Consider the following 21,488-nt stretch of genomic DNA (forward strand, 5'->3'; position numbering starts at 1 on the left):
AAGATAGAGTAACAATCAAAACACTTATATACCTTAATGGGCATAAATGTTGGAAAACAACTTGACATTATCTAGAAAAGTTGAAGATATTCATATCCTACAATTGAGAAATTCCCTTTTATATATCCTAAAGAATCTATTGCCCATGTATTTCAGGAGATGTGCAGAAATGTTATGAGTATCATTGTTCGTAATGACAAAAAAGTGGAAACAAACCTAAGTACTCATCAACAAGGGACTTAACATATTGGTGGACTATCATACATCAATGAAAACGAATGAACTACAGCTACCTACATCAACATGAAAGAATCTTAGAAACATAATGTTTAATGAAAAGAGCAAGTGAAGAGGTTTAAAAAAATAATATATATTTCTTAGAATGGTAAAAAGAAAGGGGGGTGGGCCCCAAAATAAACAATATGTGGCAAAAATTTCAAGACAAACCTTAAAATGATAAACATAAAATTCAGGGGCTACTATAAGAGAGATGCACGTGGGCCTCTCAGTGCTATTGGTAATTTTTTTTCTATTCTTAAATTAGGGGTGGTTTAATGGGTATTCATTACTATGCTTCATGATTTATATAAAATGTCAGCTCTGGGAAGAAAAAGATTTTTGTCTTATTTTGTTCACGGCTGTGTTTCCAGCACCTAGGACAGTGCCTGCAACATAGGATCTCAATGAATATCTGCTGAATAAGTGATATATATTATTTTTTATGATTCAAATTTTTCATCTTTTTTTAAAAGAAGAAAAAACTACTTTAATCATGGTGCCCTTTGATCACTCTAACTGGAAGTCATATTGCCTCAACTCCTATTACCCATACAATCTATTAAATCTTGCTGCATATTAATTATATATGTATATGTCTTAGTGATTATAAATTTATGAAGAGAAGGGACTATGCTTTCTCCTTCTTTATTCCCACTCACAATTTGTAGCATAATACCTTGCACATAGTAGATGCTTAATAAATATTCGCCGATCACTTGAAGTCACAGGAGATAAGGGCAAACCAGGAAGGACAGATCTATGCTGTTTATATTTAAAGCTGAAAGAGAACTTCATAATCATGAAGCATTTTCCTACATTTTGCGGTAGAGAAAACTGAAGTCCAGAGAGGGGAAGTGATTTTCTCAAAGTCACATAATTAGTAGTATTCCAAAATCTAGATTCAGATCTCTAGTTTGGTGTCCTTAGCTCTTCACAATATATCACAATGACTTTTATTTTCTGTTCTGCCTTTGTGTGTTTCTTGCTTGGGAGCCACCAAATGGCAAGGACCAAATCTGTTCACATAGGTATTTAATCATGGCCTCTAGATAAATATGTAAGACCTATACAAACTCATCATACAAATTCAGAGAAACTTAGGTTCTTCCCCAGCAAAAATTTGTTTGGCCATCCTTCTGCCACCTACTCTCCCACTGATCTCTCCCTCAGAAGCCTGGATACTAATGATCCTTTCTCTTCTTCCATTTACTGTTTTCTTTCTCCTGGAGTAGGGAGGTTTGCTGATAGATTACAGTCCTGCTATCATGGGGAACTGATTTAGCAAGAGGAAGTAGAAAATACATCGGTCAGTGTCCACCAGCCCCAGGAGCTTGAAATTAATGATTATAAATAAAGAAGTTCAAGTGCAAAGGTACTACTTCAACTTGTACAAAATTGCCTGTTTAGCAGAAAGAAAGAGAATCCTGGGATGTTAACACTGGATGGAATCTTAGAGATCACCTACTTCTCTCCTTGATTTTTCCAAATGAGGAAAACTGGAGTTTTGAGAGCTGAAGCAACTTGTGGAGTTACTCGGCTAGTTTGTAGTAAGGCTGGGACTACACTCCCAGTCTCCTGTTTCTAGGACAGCTATTCTTTCCACACCATGTGCTGGCAACATGTACATCTAGCAAAATGCATCATAAAGTAGCCTCATCTTAAACTATCAGGAGTGAAAAACAAATTATTCAAACCTTTTCTCTTCTCTCTGAAAAATTTTTTCTTTGTGTTTCCCTGTGTCCTAGTCTCTTTTTATTCCTCTTATGTTCCTCCACTTGGGGTTTCAACTGAACTGTGCAGCATGCCTGCATGATTCTCTTGATTCTTCTTCACTAAGCTACTGTTTCCCGTTCAAAAGCAAACATGCATAAGCCAAACAAGACTCTTTCTTGGTGACCTTTGTGGAAAAGAACACCAAGAAAGAGTCTATATGAGAGATGCTGGACTTTCCTCCTCAGGAAAGTCCTATCCAGTCAATTAAAATGAGTCTCTGGCTCCCCTGAGGGTTGTTAACCAATCTTAAGAAAGAAAAGATCAATCTCATTTCTTCATAACCCGTGCAGGAAGGCTGCTAACCAGTCAGAATCTGCTACTAACAGTCATTAGAAAAACTGGCCAATCAGGCCAACCTTGTTACATGGTCTGGTAGGAAAAGGAAGGGATTGATTGGCAAAGATAGTTCTGACTCCACACCCTTTACCTCCTGGACCCCAGTTTTCCCTCAGTGAAGTGAAGGAAGGACACTTTCCCAAGCCCTTGGTAAGGAAGATCCCTAGACACCTTGCTAATGTTCTCTTGGATCATCTTTTGTTGTTTTCAAATTCACTCCTCACATACCTCCATCTACTTTTTGTAGTCTCGTTATTCTCCTACTGATTTAATTTCTAGCTTCTGACCTAGTAGCAATAGCCGCCAGATTTCTCAGCCCTCTCCACAGATCTCTACCCACCAACCCGTCAAATAACTTGTTTTGCATGATTTATGTAGGTTAAAAAGTATAGTAATAATTGCAAGGACCTTGAATAAAGTCTCTAGGGAGCAGTGCAGAATTGAGTTGTAATGCCTCTAACTATAATAATTATTGTTGTTATTACTATTACTAGCATTTATTGAACTCTTCCTGAGTTTCAAAGGACCTCGCTAAAAGCTTCACTTATATTTTCCCAATGTTCGCTGTGGGGTATGCGCTATCATTATTCCCAATTTACGAGGGAGGAAATCGACTTAAAGGGGTTAAACAGCTTGCCCAAGGTCACACAGCGATTTAAGAACCCAGGTTTAGATGAATCCAGAGCCCAGAGAATGGGATTAAGGAAGAATTAAACCTTGCAGGCTGTAACAACTTTTGGGAGGAGCCAGATTTAGCTTCCTCCCAGGTCCCTTCTCCAAACCTCCTTTGGGATTGTTAGTGATATCTGAGAGGAGTCTCAATGTCGCAACAAACAGCTGCAACAACCGTTTGGTGGTAGCGGCCCCTGAGAACTGTGGACTTTTTGCCTCGGAAGACTAGAAGCTGAGAGCTAAAAGGAATTCAGTATGGGCGGGATGGGGTGTCTGAGGACTTCAGGGGATATCCTTGCTAGCCGTCTTCCCCTGTTCTTCGCAGCATCTGACACAGTGCCTTGCACTGCTTGGTACTTGGTAAATACCTGTTGATTGATTTGCAAGGATCCCAGCTTCATTCTTCACCTACCCTCCTCCTCCAAGACAACCACTGTAACTGGAGGGAGATTTGGGGATTTCAGAGGAACGAGTGAGAATCTTCATTGAGCTGGAATCGTAGATTTAAGAAGGGCGAGAAAGTTCTCCCACCCTAGTCTCCTCGCCCGCTCCTCTGATTTCTCTCCACTCCTTCCCCTCCCTTTCAGAACTCAGGGCCATAAAAATGCAGATGGAGGATCGGTGTGAAATAACGGGCCCATATAAATCCCTCTGCCGCCCGCCTGCAAGATGGATTGGCCGCATTGAAATTCCTCCGCGAGGATAATTAAACTCAGGGCCTCATCCGGGCAAAATTACATTCCTGTAATGGCGTCGCTCGGGGTCCCGGGAAATTGCTCCGTGGGCTTTCAGCGGCGGTTTTTATCGCCGGCCAGGGTGTGCCTGGCTGCGGCTCGCCTCTCCTCCGGGACCGTAAAGCTGCTGCCGTGATTTATCCTCCCCTTCTCCCAAATCCGATTAAATGGAGGAGCTCGGGGCCGGGGCGCCGCGGGGCCGGGAACCGGGAGGGGGCGGTGAGAAGGACGGGGCCAAGGAGGGGAGGACAAACAGCCCCTCAGAGGGCGGCGGATTTGGCTTTATTTATAGCCGTGGCTTTCTTTTCTCTAATTCTTTTATGGAGGTTTGGTGAGCTTTCCCCGTGCTGCGTTCAGGAACGGTGCCTGGGGTTTGCACATGAGAGGAATGAGGCAGGCCTTGCTGCCCTCCTCTTGCGAAGGGGCTCTTCAGACCCCGCCTGGGAGACAAAGAAGCCTAGAAGAAGCAATGAGGGGCAGAACCCCCCACCTACTCACTTCCTTGCATAGCAGAAGGACGAGCAAAAGGGCACGAGGGAGAAGCTGAGGGGTTTCCATGGGAGCACCTTATGGGTGTCTGCTTATCTCGAGTAGATGAAGCCTGGGCAGAGGCACGGGCATGTTGAGGGTGACCTCGCAACCTCACTGCAGGTCACTGGTGGCCGTTATTTCTGCACTGTCTCAGAACTTAGGGTCTGTGTCCCAATCATCTTTAGCCCTGATCTGGATCTTATGGCTGATCACCAGAATGAAGAAAGAGGGAGAGGGAAATAAAGGCAAAGCCACTAGAAGCACCTAGAGCATTTTGCTGACTATTCGCCCACTGAACAGGTTTCTCATCCGTAAAGCCTAGTTTCGAGAGGCAACAGAATACAGAAATCCCATGTCTTCATTTTCCTCCTGCTATATTTTGGGCAATGAACCCCAATCCCGATTGCATGCTACTTAACACGGACTTTCTGGGTAGATTTTTTTTTTTTTCAATGTGACTGCGCATGCTCGGAAAGGGGACGCAGGTCCAAGATCCCATACGCAGTACAGACCAAACCGCAAGCCACATTAGGGATCGGCTTAAACTACGGAGTTTTCATTTCTGCATACCATCGGCTCCGCCTGTAGTTTCTCCTCTCCAACGCCAGGTGGAGGACTGGACAGGTGCCACCACAGAGGTGGCAGGCGGCGCTGTGGCGCCTGAGCCGCCTCAACATTGCAATCGCTCTATCCTTGGCGGGTCGACTCGTTGGTCCGGGCCGCGCATGCGTTGAGCCTTCTTTTCTCTTATTCCCGCCCCCCGCCCCTCTCTGTCTTCTTTACCCCGGGAGCAGGTAAGGCCTTGGGCCCCCTCACTCGCTTTGCGCCGCGCAGGCGCGCGGGATACCCTACCTCGCGCGAATGCTTTGAGGCCCTTACCTTGCATGCTCCCACCCGGGTCCTCACGTCCTCCCTCGCTCCCGTTATCCCCGCGCCTTAAGTGTGCCCCTTCCGCGTGTGAGTGACCTCCAACCGCGCGGGCCTGGCGCCATCTTGGACGTCTCTCTGGGGGAGGGCTCCTTGGAGCTGGCGAAAGCCAAATCCCAGAGTGCTCATTTCACTTGTTCCGACTCAACCCTTACAAGTCTCTTTTCTTACCCTTTACCCTTTCAGAAATGTCACAACCCCCAGACTTCCCTTCCTATCTCTGCTTTCTCATCCTGACTCCGTTCCTTTATCCCGAAACCTCCAGACTTCAGGACCTCAGGTGCCGAGCAGTGGAGATAGTGGATCATCTAACGCCACCAACCCCTCTAGTCAATTTAAAAAGTAAACTGTGAACATGGTAGGAATGAACAGAACAGTCAAAACACCTGCTCCCTTAAGGTTGTGATCTGGGAGAGCTATAGTAGAAAAGAAGCCGGTTTCTTTGGAACCTTTGTCTTCCAGTACTGTTCCTAACACTCCGGTGAAGTTGCAAAAAACACAAGTGGTAGATTAATAGGTTTTCCGTTAGAGGCAGCAGGCCCAAAAGGGTGGGGTGAGACTTGGCTTTGGATAGTGTGCACCTGCCAGCTCTCCTGTCAAGGGTTTACTGAGAGTCCCCGGACACTGCCCTCAAGAGGAAAAGGTTTAAGAAAGAGAATGGTTAAATTAACAGCTTTGTAACTGTGACTAATCTACACTGAGGCAGAAACCCAAGATGATTTTGGCCCTCTAATTCTGGATGGTGCTGTTGCCTAAGATGTTGTAAGCTAGCAGTTGCACAGTTACCAAGGTTAGGTGACCAGGGGAGGAATCTGCACTTCTTGCAGGCTCCTTAATTGCCACCCTTTGTCGTGGGCTCATTACTGTGCCAGCACCACATTAAGCTCTTTACATACGTTATTTCATTTAATCCCCTTAAGAACTACATTTTACAAATGATGATATTGAGGTTTACTTCCTTGGGGGAAAATTCCCTTTTTATTTTAATTTTTTTCTGATTTATTGCTTTTTTAAAGAAATTTTGCATTTTGACCCAAGAAAATCTGAATAGTCTGGCAACAAAATTGGATCAGAGTTACATATGGGGCAGAAGTCAGAGTTCTAACAGGAAAAGAGTTGAAAACATCCATTAATCTAAAAGTAAGATTCTGGATTCAGAAGTGTAAACCGGAAAAATATGAGTCCAACTTATATAGGGAAGTGTCATTTAACAGGCCTACGTTATCTCTTGGGCATTTCAACCTGTAACATATTAGAAAGCATTCACTTACAAGTGAAAGTTCAAGTCTTGGCTCTACTACTACCATAGTTTCAAGACGGGTTTTTAGACCATGTTCTCAGTGTATCTAAGAATCATTTTGGAAGCTTGTTTGAAATTTATGGTACTTGGGCCTTAACCCCAAAGATCTTGACCAGGAAGGTTCTAAGGTGGGACCCAAGACAATGTTTTTCGAATACACCATCTTTATCCCCATATAACTAGTTCAGGTGAGCCTCTCACTTCACTTGGGAAAACCTTGCCTTTAGATAGTTCACTCACCCACTTCTCTCAACTTCAGTTTTACCAGCTCAGGCACCTACAGATTGTTTCACATCATGGGAATACAAAATCGTATACCCTTTAGTGTGATGGTGAAAATAAATATTTTAACAGTCATTGCTAATTAGAGTAATGGCAAAGTTCCTCATTGATCTGTCTCACCCTGTTAATGTAGAAAATTGAAGTGTTCTGAGGAATCAACTACTTCCAGGTAATTAAGTAAAAAGATTGTTGGATTTCCTTCCAGTGTGTTGGCCTTCAACAAATATCTCCCAAGAGTCTTTAAAGGGCAACCTTTTAAGGTCCAAACAATGAGGTCTTGAGAAGGGTTCCTTTTGAATAGAAACAGGAAAATTTAGGCAAAGGACACTCTTGGGAAATTCCTCTGACAACCCCCAAGTCACAGGGCTAAAGAAAGGAATAACAGGTCTTAAAGCTGGGACCTAGTGGCTACTTGTTCAGACCAGAGGAAGTCACACAATTATAAGGAAAAGTTGGAAGCTATGTGGAGGAAATCTTGACCCGTGTTCGAATTCTATCTCTTCTAAGACTGAGGTCAGCCACTCTGCTCTCTGGGTCCTTTAAATTTTCCAGAGCACCTTTTCTGCTAATAAGGGTGTTCTTTGGTGAGCAAGGACAATGTTTACAATGCTGTTTCTGTAATTCCAGCTCTCCTGCCACAGCCCCTCATCCCCTGAAAATGTATGCCTGCACCAAGTTTGTGTCTACCCCCTCGTTGGTGAGTATCTGCTTTTTCTGTAAGAGTTTTTAAGGAGAGACATCTTGTCTCTTCCTTGCCAAACCTCGTTCTTCACAGTTGAGCTAGGGGAATACCCTTTGGTCTGCTAGCCTGGCAATAAAGAGTGAATGCTTGTCAGGCAACTCTCATATCCCTTGGAGGTCTGTTTTCATCCAGCCATCTTAGAAGAGTGTAAATGATAATATAGACTAAGATCAGGTTATTCCTATCCTGAAACTTTCTGTAAACTGGAACCCAGCCAGAAATAATAAACATGAAGTAGATTTCCTAAATTGGACTTGAGTATACACTGTGTACAGGATCTTGTCCTGAGTGTTGAAGAGCCATGGTTAAGAGTTCCCTTTGGAAGCTTAAATTTGGGTGGGATGCTAAAATACACATAAATATACATTGGAAAAATATTGGACTTAGAAGCAACAGCATGGAAGAAATTACAAATTATTAAATGGTGGAAGCAATGGGTTTATCCATCAATAGTGAAAAAGAGTGATACTATTAGTGGATACCATTTGTTGAGTACTGACTATGCCTGGCACTGAGTTTAGCAATTTGTATACATAATCTCATTTACTCCTGAAATCAACCCTGAGATAAATTATTCCCATTTGAAAGGTGAGAAAACAGGCTTGGAAAAATGTAAGTGACTTGTCCAAAGACTGCACAGCTGATACAGTGCTAAGATGACTAGATCTGAATAAAGCCCTGGTTGTTAATCACCATGTTGTGTGCCTTGGACATACTGGCTTGGGGTTAGTCAGAAAAGGCTACCAGGAGTTGGTGAATTTAGAGCATGGATCTTTGTGCCTATTTTTCAGAAGATACTCCAATCATTGGTTTCCTTATGGGCTAGCCAAATCTCTCTTATTGAGTAAAGGAAATGCTTCTGAGGTTTATAGTTCTCATTCTCAAGGCCTGTGAAAGGGTAAGGCAAGGGGGAGCCCAAAGGAAGTAGACTTTCTTCTCTTAAAGCAAAGAAGAAGCCTAGGAAGAAGGAGAAATGGTGAGGTTCTTGAATCTAGAATTTGCCATAAGTAAAAGAATGATCTAAGATTCTGATTTAAGTTCGAGAGAATAAAAGGGGTACCTGAGTAACAACTTGGAATTGTTCTGAAACTCTTCTCCACAGTCTTCCTTGACCTTCTTGCCCTTGTATCATTCCCACTAGGTCAGGAGCACTTCTCAGCTGCTGAGCCGATCAGTGTCTACAGTGGTGCTGAAACGACCTGAGACTCTGACAGATGAGGTACCTTATAGATTGAATTGGGCCTGTGGTTTTGGGGTAAGGGTTAGGGAGGGTTACCTTGCAGAACCAGTAGGGGAAGTGATGAGGACAGTTGACAAAGACATAAATTAGTGAAGGATCATGGCCATTGCCTTTAGGTGGCAATGGAGAACAGTTGATACTGTATATGCTCTAGTGTTCCAGCTCTGGCACTGGTAGCACATGCCCATGCGTGCTGTTGATAGCTGCTGTTACTTGGCCTAATTTACTGACTTCAGTTGGGAGCATTTAGTCCCAGGAAGATAATCTCTTTAGGGCACCAAGCACAGACTAGGGCTTTAGCTTCAGTCTTAGACTTCTGGAGCATACTTGAATCCTAAAGGTATTTGAAGTCCACCTCTTGCATTAGAAAGTTCTGCTTGGCAGCATTTTAGGAGGTTTTCCAGGGAATAAAAAACTATTCTGTTTGAGAGAGAAACCATGGGATTTGATAGCATAAAGCATTTAAATGGTACAAAAGCTTCCATAGCTTAAAGGGATTTCTTGAAAACTTTACCTTCTACCTGCCTCTCTTTCACAGAGCCTCAGCAGCTTGGCAGCCCCACGTCCCCTGACCTCACTTATTTCTAGCCGCAGCTTCCAAACCAGCATCATTTCAAGGGACATCGACACAGCAGCCAAGTTCATTGGGGCTGGGGCAGCCACAGTAGGAGTGGCTGGCTCTGGGGCTGGAATTGGGACTGTGTTTGGGAGCCTCATCATTGGTTATGCCAGGTAAGATGGGCCCTCCATTGGTTCTCTGATATGCTTTCTAAAGGTCTAGGCAGTAATATTTGGGGATCTAGAGCTACACTACCCTATACAGTACAGTCGCCAATAGCCACATATGACTATTTAAATTTTAATTAAAAGTATCCAAGTTTAAGTTTTCAGTTCCTTAGTCACCAGCCATATTTCAAGTGCTCAGTAGCCACATGTAACCAGTGGCTACCATATTGGACGGTGCAGATGTAGAACATAATTAAACAGCTTTGATTTAGAGCAGAAATCGGCAAACTAAGGTGGGTGAGTATGTCTGGCCTACAGTCCAGTTTTGTATAGCTGAGCTAAGAATGGGTTTTTCATTTTTAATTAGTCATGGGGGGCGGGGGGGAGGCAAAAGAGACCATATGTGACCCACAAAGCCTAAAATATTCACTTTCTGGTTCTTTACAGAAAGTTTGCTACCCCTGTTTTAAAGCCTCAGCATAGTGGCTTCACTGCTGTTTTTCCCCATCCCTGGGAATTCCCCTCTGTCACTCCTGGGAAAAATGCCTCTGTAGCCAGCTCTACTGCTTCCTGACACTTGGGACTATTTGGTCCCCACCAACTCTGGGCAACTTGCTGTTAGAACTAAATTAATCCTCTAGAGACCCAAAAGTTCTCTTAATGTCTTTGGGGAAATAAGTTTATTTTTTAGGATTTGTATGAAACAGGAAGCCTACTTGCTTCTATGTCCACAATTCTGTTAAAAGGCGGTGTTGCTTTAACTTATCTATGAAGGCTTCCAGAGGTGACAGAGAACTAGAAATTACATATTGACTTTAAAAGTTGGGAGTTCTTTATCCCATTTTGATTCATATCATCTAAACCCCATAGACTGTTGTAGCTTCTTAAAGCCCAAAATCTTTTGACTGTTTTTGAAATGAGAGAAGGTAGTGTTTTCCTCTGACTCTCTTGTCCTCTAGAACAGTGTTTTTCTAATTGTGTTCCATAAAACCCTAGGGTTCTGAAGATATGCCCCACAGACTGTCAGAGAATGAAGGGGAGACCAGTCATACAAGCTTTTAAAATCCCCCAGTTTTTTACCATTGCAGTTTGGCTTTTATATGTTTTGTATTTTGGGGTTTTGCTGCTTAAAGTTTGAAAACACTGCTGTGATAGACCCTGCCACTCTGGATACTTTTTCCATCCTGGTTGGTCCCTGGATAGTTAAGTGTCCAGGCCCAGAGATCTTAAGTTTTGATGACACGGATGATGCATTAGAAGTGGTAATGTTTGTATACAGTTTTGTTACACAGTTTTGGATTGTACACGCCCCTCATTCCGTCTCTAGCGCCTTGTGTCAGGGCAAGAACTTGGGCATGATAATGTCACCCTGAGACTCCTTACATGAGATGAGCTTAAGGGGATGAATTCTCCTTGAGCCCACCTTTGATGTTCTTTTCTTTATGTGGACTAGAAATTCAGTCTTTTTTCTTCCCCTTCTCCCAGGAACCCTTCTCTGAAGCAACAGCTCTTCTCCTACGCCATTCTGGGCTTTGCCCTCTCAGAGGCCATGGGGCTTTTTTGCCTGATGGTGGCCTTTCTCATCCTCTTCGCCATGTGAAGGAGCCGTCTCCACCTTCCATAGTTCTTTCTCCAGTGTCTCATCTGCCCTGTATGTTCCTTTTCCTATACCTCCCCAGGCAGCCTGGGGAAAGTGGTTGGCTCAGGGTTTGACAGAGGGAAGACAAATAAATACCGTATTAATAAGATGTTTCTTGAGTCTCCTGTGTATATTTCTTTTCTATAGTTGGCTGAGTGCCTTGATGGGAGTATAAGGCCTAGAGGGTGGTGACGGTTCTTAAACTCAACATGGGTCTGGCCTCACTTGTTCTTCATTCTGTGTCAAGAAAGCTTTACTCAAATTAGGGCTCCTTTTTAATAATTTTTACCTGGGATGGCCTATTTAGATGATTGTGTCAGTAGCAATTTACAGTGCTGGCTTAAAATTATGACTAATGGGCTTCCTATTTCCACTACTGCTATCCTGGCTCAGGCCCTCACTGCCACCTACCTGGTCTGTTGCAGTGATCTCTTAATTGGCCTTCTGTTCCTAGTCTTTTCCTTTTAGCATTTACTTCTAGCCAACACTGCCAGGTTAATCTTCCTGAACCAAAGGACTGATTTTGCATTTACCAATTCAAAACATTTTGATAATTTTCTCAGCTTTATGTTTTATTATTCCCATGCACTCTACCCAAAGTGCGCTATTTGTCATTTTCCAAATGTCCTTATCTTCAAGCCTTGCCCTCTGGCCATCTTTCTTTCCCTGAATCTTTGCTCACTTCACTCTCTTTCGAACTCTTCATTATTATCCTAAAAAACTTAGCTTAAGTGCTGCTTGAAGCTCTCTGGTTTCCATCACTCGGCCAAATGAGCATTAACTTCTATAAAGGACTATAGAGCACATATCCTTTATGATGCTTATATAGTCTATGATAATTTGTGGGTTTGTTGTGTGCCTTATCTGCCAAGTTAGATTATCAGTTTCTTGAGGCAGGTACTATGTCATGTTCATCTTTGTATCTTTAGAAGTATCTAGCTTGACACATCTCAGCAATATCTTAGTCACATTTTTATTTAATCATCTAAACCAACCACTTCACAAGTGAAGCAGGATTGAAGAGGTCAAAGGATTCTCAGGAACTTTGACTAGCAAAGCTGGATCTAGAGCAAGGATCGTGTCTTGGGACCCAGAATGTAAGACTGCCACACTTGTGGGACTCTTCCCCAAGCCCATTATTGCTGGAGATTGTTATTTTTCCGAGCCAAGAAGTGGCAGAATAAGCAAAGATAAACCTCTTCCCTTAAAAATACCTCAGTAGGGACCTTGGACAGTGGGGTTAGTATAAAGGCAAAGAATTACTTTCTAAAGGCTAGATAAATTTTAAGCCTTATCTTACATCTGCTTGAAATAACTATAAATTAAACTCCTTTCAGAAATGATAATGTAGATGACCACAACAGGTTTTCTTTTGGTTCGATCAATGACTATAAAACTAAAACCCAGGGCAGAGACTTGACCCCAGAGTGGACTGATGTTCAGGAAGCAGGTCACCCAAAATCATTCACTTTTGCCATTTTGCTGTTGTGATCAGAGGTTGATAGGAATCCTATGTACAGGTTGCTTTCAGATTGTTATACTAGCCCCAAATAACTATTCTGGGCTGTGGGACACACCTCACAAGGTCAGCTCTTTCAGCCAAGAGTAGGCGGAAGAAAGGTATCTACATATTTGGAGATGAGGAATAGCCCTCCCTTTGTTCTGGTCACCTGAGTTTGAACCTTTGGTAGGAACCTCCATTGCCCATCCCTTTCCCTAGTTATCAACTCAGATTCATCTGTGTTTCCTTCTTGGCCTTTTCTTTGGGATTGAATCTAACTAACCTCAACTACAGGGGCTTGGAGAGTGCATAGCTTAGTGGCCTGTCTTTCTCTCTGAGGTGAATGATGAGATGGTGCTGCAAGAATCTTGGAAGCAAATTTCTTCAGGAGTCAAGGCAACCTGGATCCTCTTAGTTCAAGGCCCTAAGAAATACTTATTGGCAATGTAAGTTGCCAACAACTTGGGGTAGAGGAGTGCTATGTTTTAGTATAGAGGGTCCAAGAGCAAATTTTCTAAAAATCTTTTCAATTTTGATAATATTACAAATGAAAACTTTCCACTTGTCCTTGAATTTTAGAGCATATGATTTGAAATCAGGAGGTGTTAGTTCTAATATCCTACCACTGGCCACTGTGACGTTGACAGATCACCAACCAATAACTTTCTAGGACCTCAATTTCTCCCCATCTACTAAACAGGGATAATAATTCTCATCCCAGCAATTATGTGCATGCAACAGAGTATTTGGAAAGGATGGTGCCATCAGAGTTCAATGTATATTGATTATAATTTGCTTTCTCATTTTCAGTGGAATTCAGAATATATTATAGGCATTTTACAGACAACATCTCCCTCTTTGGTTGTCATAAAAAGGAATTGACCATCCAAAGTTTATAAAGTCTGTCTGTAAAGCATCTGGAGAGAGAACCCAGGGATGCTGAAGGCAACAAGTCTTGTTTCTCTCTTCTTACTTCTCAGTTTCTTCCAAAAGTCAGTTGTGTTTCTTCAGTACCAGAGGAGGAGCATCCATAGGTTTGTGCCATCCTAATCAGAAAAAAAAATTATGTCTTTTGAAAATCATCTAAATGCTAAACAGCAATAATGAAGAACCCTGTTCTAGCCTCCCTTTCAGGATGAGTTTATTAGTTTGAGGCCTCTTTAGGTCATCAGGATGAGAAAGCTGCTCAGGAAACAATACTTGATTTAGCATAAGTTGGTATCCAGGAACCTAGAGGTTGCTATGTTTTCTTACCTCCATTCAAGAGAAATGAGATGAAGGAATATTTGAGCTGAATTCTGAAATAGAAAAAAAGAGGAATAACATCAACTGGTGACTGGAGAATATTATCCTAATCCTTCAAATTTTGAGCAATGAAACTTTATTGAGGCATATCTTAAAATATGCATTTTCCAACATGTAGGACACACTCTTAAACAGCTTCATATTTTCACCGTTTGATGAGGAAAAACTAAAACATGGGAAGATTTTTTAGTCCCCAGGCATTCCTTAATATGTCTTTATTTTTGAGCATTTACCTCAAGGCACTGTGAGTGCTAGTATATTGTGATCAAAGCAGCCACTTTAGAAATGGCAGAAGACATGATAGAATACCATGGATGAGATCAGGCCTCTCTCATCTCAAATGTTTGGCTTCTCTTTGTAGTGTAAATGATTAGAGATAGTTTATTACCTCTTCCTCCCCCTCACCCCAAAAGAGATCATTTCCTCTTATTTTTTTGAATAAGTGCAATGGTAGGCAGAATTTTTTAAATGACCCCCTAAAATGTCTCACTCTAATCTCTAGAACCTGTGAATTTGATGGGATATTGCACTCATATATGTTATATTATATGGCACAGTTGATTAAGAGGGAGATTATCTGGGCCAGATCTAATCACATGAACCCTTGAAAGAACTTTCTCAACTGGCTGGAGAAATCAGATTTGAAGGAAGGATTTGATGCACAATTGCTGGCTTTAAAAACAGAGGGGACCATATGCAAGGACTGGGAAGTAGCCTCTAAGAACTGAAATTGATCCCCTAACCAACAACCAGCAAGGAAGTGGGAACCTCAGTCCTACAACTTGAAAGAACTAAATTCTGCCAACAGCTTGAATGAGCTTGGAAGCGAATTCTTCCTCAGAACCTCTAGATAAGAACACAGCCCAGACAACACCTTGACTTTGGCTTTGTGAGACCTAAGCAGAGAACCCAGTCAAGCCTGCCTGAATATATGATCTACAGAATAGTAAGATAATAAGTGGATGTTGTTTTAAACCACTAAGTTTGTGGTAATTTGTTATGTAGCAATATAAAGCTAATACAAGTGCAATCTTCCAGTCTGCAAAAAGAACAAAGTGTCATCTGAATCTTGCATTGAAAGGAAACTCCACAATTGACTTCCCTGACCCTCTCTGCTTCCTAACTTTATTGAATCTAATCTAGCTCAGAAAGCTAAACACGAAAAGACCTTTAAACAAAAATTATATGTCATGCTTTTTTACTATAGCTATTTCATTTGTATGAAGTAGATATTTTTTCTTGTTTTAACAAATGAGAAATCTAAGACTCAGATTCAAGAATCATGACCTAATCCTCGAGGTTATCTAGATGAGAAGTGATAAAACAATAGAAACCCGACCAAAGCTGTTGCATTATACCATACCACACAGTAGGGGGGCCAGGATATCATTGGAGGAGAGGAAAAGATAAATCTGGACATTTTTTTAGATTGCTCAGTTAATGTGATTGATCTGTTTTTTTGTTTTTGTTTTTGTTTTTTTTTTTATAAATACTATCCCTGTTGTGTCTTGCAGGTAGGTAGTGTTTTGTCTACCTCTGGGTTCATTTTACCCGCACTGCTCATTTCCTGGGTTTCTGGGCAGGTTTAGCTTAGTTGGCTCAGCTATGTCCCCAAGATGGATATTTTTAACCATTGTGGATTAGAGCCTTCCAGGAACTGTGTAGCTGATTTTACAGAAACAAACTCTGCAGATCTTGCTGGAGGTGGGGGATGGGGGTGTGTGTATTTGTAGGGATAGTATCTGAGCCTAAATAGTCTTGCATCTCCTCTTTACCCCTAAGTTCTTTCCATCCACATCTCTCAACAGCTGGAACAGGAACTTCTAAGTTTCCAAAACATAGTTGCAAAGGGTAACAAACAGCCAGCCCATAACTCCCTTAGCAACAGGAGACTAGTCAGTGGGGATTTACCTCAGGGAAAATTTATGCAGTGCAAAAGACCCATAAAATTTTCAGAAAGCAGCTTGGCCCTGTGGAGTTGACCAGATTAAAAGTCCCAGAATCCTGAGTTCAAGTCACTGTTGGTTAACTCTTATACTTTAAGTTCCTTATCTTGTGTGAAATGGGCATATTTCCTTGAATTGTGCCTCCTGGAGATGTCATAGATGTAAGTGAAGTTAGATTTTTAAACTTCTTATTGGAGACCTAGATCTTATAAATTGTCTCTCTGCTGTTTCTTAGTTACCAATTTACCAGGAGTAACTTAACACTAGGATTCTCTGCCAGTACTAAAATAAGACTCTACCACTCTGGGGCTTCCTTTTCTCCTTGCTTTTGTTTTTGGAGCTTGAGGGAAACATGCTGCTGGAGTTAGTAAACTAAAGACTGAAGAAGAAAAAACTTTTCCCACTAGAAAACACTATTTTCATCCTACTCATCTTATCCTTTTAAAGAGGGAACCCAAAACAGCCCTGGATTTTGATTAGTTGATTCACTCATAGACATCTACCTGGGAAAGCTTAGCTTAGGAATCCCTTGGGAATGAGAGAAGAAAAAATAAAATTGGAATAGAGACAAGCTAGGCTCCTGATTTCTCCAGCCAGTCTCCCTTTCCCAGCCAGATGTGCTTTCTGCCACTAAAACTTTGAGGTTCTCCGTCACATCAAAAAAAGGCCTGGATATACTCTTAAGTGTGCTGACATCTTTACTGAGGGTGGGAGGTTCAGGCATTGAGCACTTTTCCTGACCAAGGATCTGGGGAAAAGGAACAGGCAGGAGGGAGTCAATCTTTTCCAGCTGCAACATAAAGAGAAAAGGAACAAATTCTTCACCAGGGAAGATTGTGTAAACAGTGCCTTTGGCTGGAGCCATAGAGTTGGGGAAGCAAAGAAAGGGATCTTTGTTCTCCCCTACCCCAGTGAGAGCACAATCGTAGAGCTGGGATTGTTTGCTTTGGCAAGGTACTCCCCGCCTGAAAGGGCTAGGCGTTCCAGAGACTGGTGAGGCCTCTGTTGGGTTTCCCTTATGGAGCTGAAGAGAGGACAACCCAGCCTAAATCTTTTTACTTAAGGAAGTGAGCTGGGAAGCTTGGAGGCCTAAGGCATCTAGCCCATTTTTTAGCTTTGTTCACCTCCTTTCCTTCCCACCTTTACCCCACCACAGGGTGTTAGTTAGCCTCAATCTTCCTGCTTTTGAGGGTACTTTTGGTTCTTGTACTAGTGTTCTATCCCACAAAAAGGTACATTTTTACAGGGAACAGGACAATCCTGGGGCTCCTCTCTAAGGAATCCAACAGGAAAAAGGGGTCATCCTCTCCATCCTGTTACTTTTAGGTTGTATTAAACATAACCCTTATAGTTAGTAATAAATCTTTCCAAAAATGTCCAGAAATGTCTCATTTTCCTTGGGTAACATTAGTGTTCCACAAATATAAAATAATATTTATGTAGTGCCTATTAATGCCTGGTGGTTTGCAAAAGCCTTTTCATTTTAATCCTTGTGACCACCCTATTAGGTAGATACAATTACCCTTATTTTACAGATTGGGACACTAGGCATTAGCAAAGTAAAATAATTTATCCAAGGTCACACAGGTGGAATATTAGTTTGCTAGAGCTGCCATAACTAAATACTACAAATTGAGTGGCTTAGAAATTTATTATCTCATAGTTCTGGAGGCTAAAAGTCCAAAATCAAGGTGTTGGAAGAGTTGGTTCCTTCCGAGGGCTATGAGGCAGAATCTGTTCCATGCCTCTCCCCTAGCTTCTAGTGATTTTACTGGTAATCTTTGGCATTCCTTGACTTGTAGCTCTATGCCTTTATATTTAATGGCATTGTCCCTGTGTGCATGTCCATGACCAAATTAAATTTACCCTTTTATAAGTCATATTGGATTAAGAATCTATCCTACTCTAGTATGACCTTATCTTAACTAATTGCATCTGCAATGACTCTATCTCCAAAAAAGGTCACATCTGAGGTACTGAGGCTTAGAACTTCAACATATGAATTTGAGGGAGGGGATACAATTCAACCCATAATAGATGGTAACTTACTATACCAAGATTTGAACTTGAGTCCAAAGCCATTTATGTTCTTTCTACTATTCAGATGGTTTCCGACTTAAGACTCTTTGACTTATAATTTTTCGACTTTACAATGGTGCTAACATGATGCACATTCAGTAGAAATGGTATTTGAATTTTGATCTTTTCTGGGGCAGTATACTTTCTTGTGATACTAGGCAGTGGCAGCCAACCCTCTTAGTCAGCCATGCAATCAGGAGAGTAAACAACAGGTACTCTACAATATCCTGTGTTGTCAGTGTCTTTTGGATATTGTGTTTTGTGTTTTTGAATTTCATCATGTCTACAAAATACCCATTTGTGTCTCCTGCTTCTGGTGTCTCCTGCTCCTGTATACTCTTGAGATAAAACTCAAGATAATTGCTCAGCATGGAAGTGACAAGTCATAATTACATAAATTACATGAGATAGTCAATACTTTATTATAAAATAGGCTTTGTGTTAGATGATTTTCCACAACTGTAGGTTAATGTAGGTGTTCTGAGCATGTTTCAGCTAGGCTAGGCTAAGCTATAATGTTCAGTAGGTTGATGTGTTAAATGCATTTTTGACTTAAGATATTTTCAACTTAGGATGAGTTTATCGAGATGTCACTCCATCATAAGCTGAGAAGCATCCATACTATGTTGCCTCCTAAAAATCAGAAAGTTATTCAGAATATCTCCTGGTTTCCAATCGCTATATTGCTGTTGCTAGTGTATTTCTAAAATGTGAATTTGATCAATCACTTTCCTACTTAAATCCTTTTAGTGGCTTCCAGTGGCTAACTAGATTAAGTCCAGAGACTTTATGGTGGTACACAAGGCCTTTCTTTCATGACTCTTTTCAGCCTACTTTCTCACCATTTTCCTCCTATTAATCACCATAAACTATAACCATACTGACCTATTTGCAGTTTCTCAAACATATTATGCTTATACACTCCTTCAGGCTATGCCTTCATCCATCACTTCTCCCTATGTTCCTTTTACAGTTATACTCATTTCAACTATTCAAACACAAAAAAACCTTAGGGTCATCATTGATTTTCTCTACTTCCTTCACTCTATACATCCATCTTCATTGTCACCACCCTAATCTAAGCCACCATCATCTCTCACCTGTACTTCTGAAATAGCTTCTTAACTGGTCTCCCTGCCTTCATTCTTGACCACTCCATAGTGAAGTGATTACTTAAAGGAAAATTTTGATGGTTATTCTGAATAAAACCAGCAATGGTTTACCTACCATTGGACTTAAAAGTTAAATCTGAAGCCCTCACAATGCCTATAAGTCTTTATAAGATCTGATCCCTATCTACTTCTCCAACTTCACCTCAAATTACACTCCCATCTTCTCAGTATATTAGCTATCTATAATTGTGTAACAAATTAGCCCAGACTTAGTAGCTTAAAACAACAAATATTTATTATTTCACAGTTTTTGTGGATCAGGAATTCAGGATTGACTTAGCTAGTTAGTTTTGGCTCAGGATTTCTCATGAAGTTTGCAAACATGTCAGCCAAGGATGCAGCTCTAGCTGACAAGGATTGGGGCTCAAAGATGCGATTCCAAGATGTTTCACGCACATGGTTGGCAGGAGGTGTCATGTGGGCTTCTCCATGAGGCTGATGAGTATTTTTACATATAGATGTCTAATTCTCACAATGTGGTACTTTGCTTCTCCCAGAGTGAATGATCCAAGAGAGAACAAGGAGAAAACTGAAGTGCCTTTTATGGCCTATTCTTGGAAGTTAAACACCATAATTTCTGCCATATTTTGTTTATTAGAAGTGTGTCACTAAGTCACTAAGTCAGTCCAGCCCACACTCAAGGGGAAAGAAATTAGCTCCACCTTTTGAAGTGAGGAGTGCCAAATAATTTATGGACACATTTTAAAACCATACTTGTTACTGGGGTGGCTCTTTTTTTGATTTGGGTTTATTGAGGAATACTCTGCATACAGTAAAATTTACCATTTTTTAAATGTATAATATGTTGATTTTGCAGATGTATACAATGAAACCATCACTATTGAGATATAGAACATTTCTACCACCCCAACAAATTCTCTTGTGCCCCTTTATAGTCAGTCCCCTCCACTACCACCACCACCACAGCCCCTAGCAACCACTGATTTGATTCCTATCCCTGTAGTTTTGTCTTTTCCAGAATGTCATTAAGTGGTATGTAGAGTTTTGTGTCTGGCTTCTTTCACTTTGCATAATGCTTTTGAGATTCATTCAAGTTGTAGTATGTATTATTTTTTTATTGCTGAGTAGTATTTCACTGTATAGGTGTACTATAATTTGTACATCTGTTAACTTGTTGATAGACCTTTAGGGAGTTTCCAGTTTAGGGTTATTACAATAAAGCTGCTATGAACATTCATCTATACGTATTTGTGTGGGCATATGTTTTTATTTCTTTTAAGTAAATACCCAGGAATGGGATCTCTGGGTTATGTGTTAAGTATATATTTAACTTTATAAGAAGCCACCAAATTGTTTCCCAAAGGTGGTATATCATTTTGCAGTGTGAGAATTCCAGTTGCTTTTCATCTTCCTGAACACTTGTATTGTCTATATTTTTAATTTTAGCCATTCTAATGGATGTGTGGTGATTTGGCATTGTGGTTCAGTTTGTATTTCCATAAGACTAATGACATTAAACATCTCTTTATGTAGTATTTGTCATCAGTATTTTTTCTTTGGTGATGTGTCTGTTCAAATCTTGTCCATTTTTTAAATTGTTTTCTTATCATTGAATTGAGAGTTCTTTTTAAAAAGTATTCCTAGTACCAGTCCTTTATTAGATATGTTTTTCGCATATTTTCTCCCAGTCTATGGCTATTTTTTCATTTTTTAATACAGGATCATTTGAAGAACAGAAGTTACTAATTTTGATGAAATCCAAATTTATCAAAAATTTTTTTAGTTTGTATTTTCTGTGTCTTAGCTAAGAAATCTCTGCTTAACTCAAGATTAGAAAGACTTTCAGTTATGTTTTCTTCTAGAAGTTTTATAGTTTTTTGGTTTATATTTTAGGTCTATCATCTATTTCAAGTTGACTCTTTTATGTGATACAATGTATGAATTGTGGTTCTTTTTTTACATATAGATGTCTAATTGTCTCAGCACCATTTTTTAAAAAGACTATCATTTCTCCATTGAATTAACTTGGCAACTTTGTTGAAATTCATCAATCATATGAAGTTTATTTCTGGATTCTTTATTCTGACAATTACTGTAACTCTATAGTAAGTCAAAATCAGATTGTATGAGTCCTCCAATTTTGTTTTCTTTTTCAAAATTGTTTTGGCAATTCTAGGTCCTTTGCTACCAGGAGTACTTGCATTTAAGTTCTCTCCCCTGTCCCTAGTCTTCTCATATCTGACTCCTTCTTGTCATTCAAGCCTTACTTCAAATGTTTCCTGCTCAAAAAGGCCTCTTACCATTCATTTTAGAATAGACACACACTCATACACACTCATACAC

General features: G+C 40.8%; 1 protein-coding gene and 1 long non-coding RNA gene across 2 annotated transcripts in view; one reads left to right on the forward strand and one right to left on the reverse strand.

Annotated features, from left to right (window-relative positions):
* The first annotated feature begins 3,807 nt into the window (after positions 1 to 3,807).
* On the forward strand, positions 3,808 to 11,290 carry ATP5MC2 (ATP synthase membrane subunit c locus 2). The gene is made up of 6 exons (XM_006904511.3): positions 3,808 to 3,912; positions 4,914 to 5,119; positions 7,462 to 7,531; positions 8,718 to 8,795; positions 9,355 to 9,548; positions 11,028 to 11,290. The coding sequence occupies exons 1-6, from the start codon at positions 3,808 to 3,810 to the stop codon at positions 11,140 to 11,142; spliced, it is 768 nt and encodes a 255-aa protein (XP_006904573.2). The 3' UTR covers positions 11,143 to 11,290.
* Positions 11,291 to 13,452: 2,162 nt separating this feature from the next.
* LOC107195544 overlaps positions 13,453 to 21,488 on the reverse strand; it is a 28,499-nt gene continuing 20,463 nt past the window's right edge. Inside the window, exons 2-3 of the long non-coding RNA XR_001516730.2 lie at positions 13,937 to 13,980; positions 13,453 to 13,728 (exon numbers count right to left, since the gene is read on the reverse strand). This is a non-coding gene — a long non-coding RNA (uncharacterized LOC107195544). The remainder of the gene's footprint in view (positions 13,729 to 13,936; positions 13,981 to 21,488) is intronic.

This window comes from Pteropus alecto, unplaced genomic scaffold (assembly GCF_000325575.1).
Source record: "Pteropus alecto unplaced genomic scaffold, ASM32557v1 scaffold220, whole genome shotgun sequence".
In the NCBI taxonomy this organism is placed as follows: Eukaryota; Metazoa; Chordata; class Mammalia; order Chiroptera; family Pteropodidae; genus Pteropus; species Pteropus alecto.

Bases quoted from the DNA above. Each gene is read 5' to 3' on its own strand.
- ATP5MC2 (XM_006904511.3), top strand. From the start codon at position 3,808: ATGGCGTCGCTCGGGGTCCCGGGAAATTGCTCCGTGGGCTTTCAGCGG. The intron at 3,913-4,913 runs GTAAAGCTGCTG...CTCCGCCTGTAG, and splicing joins CTCGCCTCTCCTCCGGGACC to TTTCTCCTCTCCAACGCCAG. The intron at 8,796-9,354 runs GTACCTTATAGA...TCTCTTTCACAG, and splicing joins CTGAGACTCTGACAGATGAG to AGCCTCAGCAGCTTGGCAGC.